General features: G+C 36.8%; 1 protein-coding gene across 7 annotated transcripts in view; it reads right to left on the bottom strand.

Moving 5' to 3' along the window:
* Positions 1-42: 42 nt before the first annotated feature.
* The window catches only part of oxr1a (oxidation resistance 1a), a gene marked incomplete at its 5' end in the record, with an annotated part of 155,054 nt that continues 145,388 nt past the window's right edge, over positions 43-9,708 (bottom strand). For 4 of the 7 annotated variants that reach the window (XM_084088229.1, XM_084088230.1, XM_084088228.1 and 1 more), the window contains 6 exons: positions 43-607; positions 1,552-1,625; positions 1,821-1,916; positions 2,076-2,228; positions 7,247-7,372; positions 8,620-8,700. In XM_084088229.1, coding sequence (XP_083944355.1) covers positions 472-607; positions 1,552-1,625; positions 1,821-1,916; positions 2,076-2,228; positions 7,247-7,372; positions 8,620-8,700 — 666 coding nt within the window. In that variant the 3' untranslated portion in view covers positions 43-471. The remainder of the gene's footprint in view (positions 608-1,551; positions 1,626-1,820; positions 1,917-2,075; positions 2,229-7,246; positions 7,373-8,619; positions 8,701-9,708) is intronic. The other 3 variants (XM_084088233.1, XM_084088232.1, XM_084088234.1) reach the window with 1 other exon arrangement.

Genomic DNA, 9,708 nt, shown 5'->3' with positions numbered 1-9,708 from the left:
GTTTTCAGTTGTTTGCTTTTCTTTTTCCGTAGTTGTTTCCCCCCCCCCATCGATCCCTGTGTTGCAGTAGTGACATCCTATGGGCTAACATCATCTTTTGAACGTTCTCCTGCCGCTTCAGCTCAGGTAAATTGGACTGTGGCAGTTCTCGGGCAGCCCAAACCCGTGCCGCCACCACCATCGTTTTCATCGTCATCTCCACTCGATGCTAAAGGTTGCTCACGGGGGTCCCTTGTTACATCCTCCCGTTCGTTATTGACGCTGCACACGGCTTGAACAAAACACATATACTAAACAGCACAAAGAAGAGCTCTGTATTAAATGCAGGAGTAACATACGACAAGCGCGGTAACAGTAGCGTCCGTTACGGGCTTCCTGGGAGCCGCGGTGATGTGCAGTAAGGTTTGGGATCTGCCTGGTGTCCAATTCCTCTTTCCAACTAACAACACAAAGGTACCTCCCTGTATGCTGCTACTCGAACGACCAGATCTCAATATCCTGCACGAAGAAATCCTCCTTCATGGAGAGCATGGGATTCCCGAAGGTTTTGCATGAATGACTCCTGCCGTGATAAAGATCCCCGTCCAACCAAAGCCCGAATTCACCACTGAAAGAGAAGAAAACATTCTCGAATAAACCCTTCATGTAAATGGACATGGAGGGAATCATTTTAAAAATAAAAATAAAGGACTGTACAAAAACACTCTACACGAGTACATGGACACTATTCCTATGATGCAAATGATAACCACTGCTGAAAAGTTTGAGGTCAGTAAGATTTTGTTTCTTTTAACACTTTAAACAACAAGGATCCATTAAATTGAACAAAAGTGAGAGTAAAATAAAATACAATTTACACTGTTATAAAAGATTTCAAATTCAAATAAATGTTGTTTTTTAACGTTCTATTCATAAAAATCCATCACGGTTTCCACAAAAATATTAATTAACATTGATAATAATACTAAATGTTTCTTGAGCAGCAAATCAGCATATTAGAAAATTAAAATTCAGCTTTGCCATCAGAGGAATAAATTCATTTAAATAAAAATATATTCAAATATAAAACAGTTGTTTTAAATTGTAATCATATATTTTTGATCAAATAAATGCAGACTTGGTGAGCATAAGATACTTCTTACAAAAACATAAACAAACCTTAACCACCCCCAAATTTCACAAAAATGTAAACAGTAATGTAAGAATGAATTGCTTTCTCAAAAGTTTCTAAGTGTGCATTAACATAAACTGTCACCTACTACAACCAGTTTCAAATCAATCACTGTCAAGTTAAATTGTCAACATTTTCACAGTTAGCTATCTGAAAAATAACCGATATGCACAGACATTTGAAACAAACTATCTTACCCTTACTGAGATTTGTAGTTAAGAAAAAACTTGCATGTTTAGTTTGTGCAATGAGACAACAAGCTTGCAATGTGCTGGCCAAACGTTCAGGTTTACATTTGCATACACATTTTTTTGGTCTTACACAAACATCTCCAATGAAAATCAGTATTCAAATTATTAAAAGTGCCCTGAGTTACCGACCTTCCTCCACCAAAGGCTAAAGAGTCCATGTCTCCTTTAATGAAGAACAGATTATCACCAGTCCATTTGTACGCCTGCCAGTGAGAGAAACAGCATTTTAGAACAAGAAAACACACTTGGTCTCTCTAGTTCAGTTTAGTCAGTGTTTAAATCCTGCAATGAAGTCTTTGATTATGAAAATGCCAAATGACAACCACAATCAGAATTAATTTCAAACTGACAGCTTATTCTGCCTGTAACGAAAATGAATGGATAAACTGAGCACAAACCTCAAACTCTGGATAGAAGGTGAACAGGAAAGTCTCTCCTGTGCCGTAGAAACCCTCGCTGACTTTGAAGGGTTGGGAGGCCAAAGCCCCAAACATCTACAAGAGCACAGAGACTAGATTAGGAAACCACTGAACCAAAATCTTTACATTGCTCCTGGTCACATGACATGCGAGAACCAATGGCTTTGGTGTTTTTTTAATATTGTGTTAAGGTCTGAGACTGTCACTTGTGAGAGATAAAGAGAAGAGTCTGACCTGTCCGTCACTGTCTTTGATGACCAGTAGCATGGGCGATTCCTGATCCTGCATCGTCCGGTACAGTGTTTTAATGCTCATGCCATGTTTAGATGTGCTGAAGGTCAAATTCCAGTGGTAACCGATGGTTCTGGGTGGGAGATGTTTCGCCAACTGCATGAAAAACAGGAAATAAGATAATGCTTGGTTAGGTGTGCATTAAACTATTTTAATACATGACATGGAGGCAAAGAACCACTGCTGACCAGGGTTATTTTGGTTAACTAAAGACATTTTAAACTTTTTTAAAGCTAAAGCTTTTTTTAATAAAGCTGAAATAAAGTCAAAAAATAAATACAGGATGAAAAACTTAAGCTAAATGAAAATTTTTAAATGTTGCCTTGGCAACTATTTGATATTTAATAAGTTGAAGCACTAAAGTCACTAACTGGAAATAAATAAAAACTAACACTAAAATAAAAATAAATTAAACGTAAATAGTAATATAAAAATAATAATAAAAATGACAAAAACACATACATTTTTATTTAAAATTTAAAATACAAAAAAAGCCAATTCCAAACATTAATAAAAACAATAAGAGTTTATAAATAATAATAAAATAATACTGGACACCAAGCTGTGAATCATTCCGTTTACACGTGGTCACTTGCCAACATGGACAAGTGAAAGCACTGATGTTTGCAGAATTGGATAAAAATACTGATTTATTTTTTGTTGAGTAAAGTTTGTTTCTACAGGTAACTGGATCTAGAAGAGTAAAATAAAGTACCATGGTAAGATTCTATTTATTTGAATAAATAATGAGTTTAGTTACTTCAAAAACAGCAACATTACCACCTTTTTGCTTTTCAGTAGCGAAGCTATTTTACTGATAAAAGTCACGGGGCAGCACTGACATGTTTCTGTGCTCCTGAATGTTCCTGTTATTTTTTAAATAGTTTCTGCTGTAATCTGGAAGTAAAAATAAAGTGATAAAAAGAAAAGGTGGAAAACAGCAGAACACGAATGAATAACACAGCAACATGAAGATGTAGAACGAATAAAAGACGTGCAGGATCAGAGCAGAACCTGTGAAACATTAAGAGCCCAATTACAGTAGCACTGACCTTTCCACACCAGTAGACACAGAGAAGCTGAACACCATATTATATACAGTGCTGGTCAGAATTATTTGCCCCCTTGGTAATATGATCAAAGATGGCTGTAAAAAATAAATCTGCATTGTTTATCCTTTTGATAGATATATATATATATATATATATATATATATATATATATATATATATATATATATATATATATATATATATATATATATATATTTTTTTTTTTTTTTTAATGCAAAAATCTAACCTTTCATTGAAGTAAAAGAATTGAAAGTGAAAAACAAAAAACAAAAATCACATTGTGAAATAAATGTTTTTCTCTAAAACACATTGGAAACAATTATTTGCCCCCTTTTATTAAATACTTTTTGCAACCTGCTTTTTCCAAGATAACAGCTCTGAGTCTTCTCCTATAATGCCTGATGAGTTTGGAGAACACCTGACCTGAGATCAGAGACCATTCCTCCATACAGAATCTCTCCAGATCCTTCAGATTCCCAGATCCATGTTGGCGTTTCTTCTCTTCAGTTCAGCCCACTCATTTTCTGAAGGGTTCAGGTCAGGGACTGGGATGGCCATTGCAGATGCTTGGTTTTGTGCTCAGTGACCCATTTTTGTTTTGATAAAATTTCTAGCACAGGCTGTCAGGTTTACATTTCTGTTGGTATTTGATCGAATCCATGATGCCATGTATCTGAACAAGATGTCCAGGAAAATTAGGCCCACAGCATTAAACATACAGCAGAGTGTTTCATTCTACAGATGGGGTACTTTTTTATCCCTGTATGAACCAAACCCATATTAAGTGTTTACTGCCAAAAAAAGCTCTTTTTTGTTTTATTTCATCTGACCATAGAACGTTTGAAAAGTAACTGACACTACTGGAACTTCAAACGGGACAGGTTCTTTGGTCCATTAATCTTAAATAATATTTTAATACAGAATTTTGTCCACATCCGTGGAAGAATACAGATTATTCTGTCCCAGTAATTTTTTTAAAAAGACCATGTTATGGTGAACCAGTAGTATTATGGACTAGTAATATGTACTATTTTTATGGTGTTTTTATTTCCATTCACTGTCAGATTTTTTTCTAATCTTTAGGGGTATTACAGCTTAGATGCGCTGTAAAGATATGCACTTTGTACTTCATCTACCCCTAAAGTCCAATTTACACCGGACCAACAGACGGCAACAGATACTTTGTCGGATTTATCGGATAAGTGTGTTACTGTTGGAGTCTGTTGGAGCTTGTTTTCACCGATTGAACATGGTGAATCAGAATGTCTGAGAAGTGACATGGCAGGCTGTAATCTGGTGACTGTCTGCGTTGGTCTAATATTAGTATTAGTAGTTTTTCTTAAATGGAAAAGAGTAAGCATGAACCTTCTGTTTGTTTGTTTTTTCCCTATTCCATGAAAGAAAGAAAATCATATAGGTTTTAATGACAAGAGGGTGAGTAATAATTTTTGGCTCAAGAACAATCTCCTTCACTTAACCAATTGTTCTTATGCCCTTGGCCATAAGATGACAAGTGAATAAATCTGTCTGTTAACATGTCTGAGACCATCCTCCGGTCGAGGATCAATAACTGGTGAACAGCAGGGAGGAACGTCTATTTTTGGACCAGTGGATCGATGAAAAACTGAAGCAGCTCTTTTAGATGAAACAAACAAAAAAAAGAGCTTTTTTTGGCAGCAAACACTTAATATGGGTTTGGTTCATACAGGGATAAAAAAGTACCCCATGTGTAAAATGAAACACTCTGCTGTATCTTTAATGCTGTGGGCCTAATTTTCCTGGACATCTTGTTCAGATAACATGGCATCATGGATTCGATCAAATACCAACAGATAAAAAAATCAAAACCTGACAACCTGTGCCAGAAATCTTATAACGGGCCATGTTTGGATCTTCCAACAGGACAGTGATCCAAACACAAACATCAAAATTAAAACAAAAATGGGTCACTGAACACAAACCAAGCATCTGCAATGGCCATCCCAGTCCCTGACCTGAACCCTTCAGAAAATGAGTGGGCTGAACTGAAGAGAAGAAGCGCCAACATGGATCTGGGAATCTGAAGGATCTGGAGAGATTCTGTATGGAGGAATGGTCTCTGATCTCAGGTCAGGTGTTCTCCAAACTCATCAGGCATTATAGGAGAAGACTCAGAGCTGTTATCTTGGAAAAAGCAGGTTGCAAAAAGTATTTAATAAAAGGGGGCTAAAAAAAATTCCCAACATGTTTTGGAGAAAAACATTTATTTCATAATGTGATTTCCCCCCACTTTCAATTCTTTTACTTCAAAGAAAGGTTAGATTTTTGCTATTTTTTTAAATAAAATATCAAAAGGATCAACAATGCAGATTTATTTTTTACAGCCATCTTTGATCATATTTACCAAGGGGGCAAATAATTCTGACCAGCACTGTATATATATATATATATATATAGACACACATATATGGTGGGCGCCTGGGCGGCAGGCGTTTCCTCAACACATGTTTGTGTCCAGCGTTCTCTGTGTCCTCCGGCGGCTCCAGGCTTTCCCAGCGCTTGGAGAGCATTGAATTACTCTGCGTAATGACACAAGTTTATTTGATTTACCAACAAAATGGTCTACGTCTGAATAAAGGGGTCTGTGAGAGGCCACCTCAGGTGATCCATTCACAGAGCGCTGATGCATTTGAAAGTCGAGCAGCCGCAGGGCGCAATGACTTAAAACCTCATAACAGCACAATACCGCTGAAGCTTCACAACAAAACACATTGTAAATGGCACAGTGAGATCAGATCAAAAGATCAGGCCGTCATGTACGAATATTACAGAAATGTCCCTGGCAACTGCAACATTTATTAAACAACAGTCAAAAAGTGTCTGAACACAATCATGCTTTATTTCTGGAAGAAAGTTGAACAAAACATGATTGTTGTAACGGCAATAAAAAAATTACTTAAATTTTGTTCTGTTTCAGTGTTATTTTTTAATTATTAAAAGTAGTAATTTATACTATTATAGTATTTATTCATATTTTGAAACAGCTTTTTTGTTTAAAGTTTAGTAAATTTGTTATGTGCTACTGTCATTTTTTTTAATATACATTTTTCTATATATCTATAATTTATTTAAACTTAAAATGATCTTATTTTAGTTAGCTGCCAAAGCACGATCTCATACAATCGTATGGCTTCAGAAAACAAGTCATATGTATAAGGAATCATTTTCTGAACTCCTGATGATTAATTTAAAAAGAACCAACTCAAATGAGTCATTTGTCTATGAATCAGACTACACTGTACTGTATGCTTCTTTGCATGCATCCAGCAAAAGCAAAGAAAAGACATGCAGTCTATTCATTGTCTTTGTATTATTTTGTGCCACCCATTCTCTCTCATCACATTCAATTTTGACTGCAAGCTTACAAAACTACGGCACAGCGGCATTAATCCTAAATAATATTTTAATACAGAATTTTATCTTTAGGGGTATTACAGCTTAGATACGCTGTAAAGATATGCACTTTGTACTTCATCTACCCCTAAAGTCCAGTTTACACCGGACCAACAGACGGCAACAGATACTTTGTCGGATTTATCGGATAAGTGTGTTACTGTTGGAGTCTGTTGGAGCTTGTTTTCACCGATTGAACATGGTGAATCAGAATGTCTGAGAAGTGACATGGCAGGCTGTAATCTGGTGACTGTCTGCGTTGGTCTAATATTAGTAGTTTTTCTTAAATGGAAAAGAGTAAGCATGAACCTTCTGTTTTTTGTTTTTTTCCTATTCCATGAAAGAAAGAAAATCATATAGGTTTTAATGACAAGAGGGTGAGTAATAATTTTTGGCTCAAGAACAATCTCCTTCACTTAACCAATCGTTCTTATGCCCTTGGCCATAAGATGACAAATGAATAAATCTGTCTGTTAACATGTCTGAGACCATCCTTCGGTCGAGGATCAATAACCGGTGAACAGCAGGGAGGGACGTCTATTTTTGGACCAGTGGATCGATGAAAAACTGTAAAGCAGCTCTTTCACTGCAGCGCCACTGTGCGCTTACCTTCTCAATCTGCTCAGCCTCCAGAAGGTCACTGGGTTCGTTCAGGTTGGGCTTGAAAGTCTCCGGCTCCAGACTGGCGGAGATGGACGTGCCATGTGTGGAGTTCACGTCTTCTTTTGTGGTGATCTAAAGACAGAAGACACCATTAGCAAACCGTCTAATGCTTTATGCCACATAAATCTGAGACTATAACAAGGCATGACTCTAGATCTTCCCTTAAATTTACCCTCGCAGTAGGGATTTGGCATTCAAAACATTTGTGGAAGTAAAGCTGCATAGAATTAACATGCAAATCTGAGCAGGAGTTGAGTTGACTTGACTTGACTATCTATGGTGGAATTAACCTAAGGGGACACACTAACCTGAGGCAACAAATCTAATCTCACTGGAAAGGTTTTGGCGAGGCAGTATGGGATATTGTTTTCATATAAAAGATTTGTTGTGCATTAGGCTATTTCCCCAAAGTCAGTGGTTCTCAACCAGTGGAACTTGTCAATTTCCTTATTCAGCCTGTTATTATAATTAGGCATACTGTTGTGCCTATGCAGCTCATGGTAACATTAACAAGCTTCATTATATGAGCATAAGGATTCCTGAAACACATGAACTGATAAAATGTATACTTTAAATGCAAGTACAATTTACTTCACTTATAATAATTTTTTGTACTGTGTTGGATCACCACTTGATTTTCAATATAAAATCTGGTTCCTGAAGCATAACCAGTCGAGAAGCACTGCTCTAAAGTCTGGGACTAGTGGTGTTATTTTACAATGTAGTGCCATAGACAGTTAACATTCCCTCTAGTGGCCTAAACACACTCAGGTTACGCCGACCGTGCTTCAATTACATCAATTGTTTACAACAAATAATCGAGCAGCAGTCAGTGCAGGTCTCGACCTAAACACCCGTATGAACCTCAGAACATTCTGAACATGGAAATACAATCCACTTTCCCTTGCACAGCTTCCAGAAAATTCCTCATTTCAATCAGCTTGTGTGTTCTAAGGGCATGCAACTGCTTGGTATCTCCAAAAACGGAATGTAGCAGATCAGCAATGACATAAAGCTGCTAATTTACGCATCTAATAATTAGAAAATTCCAAATAATTTAAAATTGTATTTAATTTGTGAGTTCCACTAACAATATTTTAGCAATTTTGCAGGGACATGAAGTTCGAATTTGTGCATCTAAAAATAAAAAAAGAATCACTTAAAGTACTTTGGTATAGAAAAACAAATTTCAGGAAATTATGGAATTTTCTGCACAAACATTGTTTGGGTCACAGGCTCAAACTGGCCATCCACAGCAAGGCAAGTACAATCTACAAAACCTAGAACTACATCTGCAGGGTTCTACTGATTTTGTGCACCTGGAGGCGTTTGCATAGGGAGCGCAGATCTTCACTGTTTAACGCATCGATCCGGCAGTGGTACTCAGTCCATGAGACTACCTGCTCCAGAGACGGGGACACAACCACACCGCTGAGCAGGACAACAGGATGAGGCCAAAATATGGACAAGAATGTGCAGATTGGAACTCTTTTAATACAAGATGTTGACTACTAAAGTTTGAAAACTGCGGTCAGGAATGGTATATGGAAGAGATGAGTGTAAGATCTAGATCATGTCTATACGTTAAACTACAGCACAAATGTGAGCAGACAATACAGAGAGTGTTTTACATGATTGTGTGAACTGTTTTGCATGAAGCTCTGCAGACAGATATGAAAATCATATTCATAAGAGCTAACGTAAGCCATAGCAGAGCCACATAGAAATAACAAACACCCAATGTCCCCACTGAAACTAAATATTCTGTCATTATTTTACTCACCCTTATTCTTAAACTCAAATGTTGCATACTTGATTAGAAAGCTCTAAAATTACTCAGCTACCATACCACTTGAATAAAGACTTGCTCCTCTAAGCAAGAACACCACCTTATGCTGACCTTGAAATTTTACGGCATGTGTTATCTTCAGTAAATGTCAATTCTGAACTGTCACATAATTTAACAGCTTGTTGGTTGCCACACCTATTAACTATGTGACACATGCAATAACACATTCAACTTATGACCTACTAACAACATGAAAGAATCGTTCACCAGAAGCAAGGTTAAACTTTTGTCATTTAGGCTACCACTGCTCAGGTCATACCAAACCAGAAAGGTTATTTATGAGGAATACCCCAGCCAATACCCAATTCAGTATTATGAAAGTGAAAGGGGACTGAGGCTGTCAGTCCCCAGTCAGGCTATGATTTAAAAAAAGGCAATACATGTTTTATAAAAGTAGTCCATAAATTAAATCGAAAACAATACAAAAGTCTTCAGAAGCCATACTTTTACGTAATTAATTGAAGTAGTTAAATGGAACATCAAATCATTGAGTTGAAATAGTTACAAATCAGACTAATCAGGTTTTTTGTTTTGTGAACTGGAACAACCGATTCATTGA

This window comes from Abramis brama, assembly GCF_963993115.1.
Source record: "Abramis brama genome assembly, chromosome: 17".
Lineage (NCBI taxonomy): Eukaryota > Metazoa > Chordata > Actinopteri > Cypriniformes > Leuciscidae > Abramis > Abramis brama.
The sequence above is the reverse complement of the archived record's forward strand: the minus strand, read 5'-3'. Positions and strand labels throughout refer to the sequence as shown.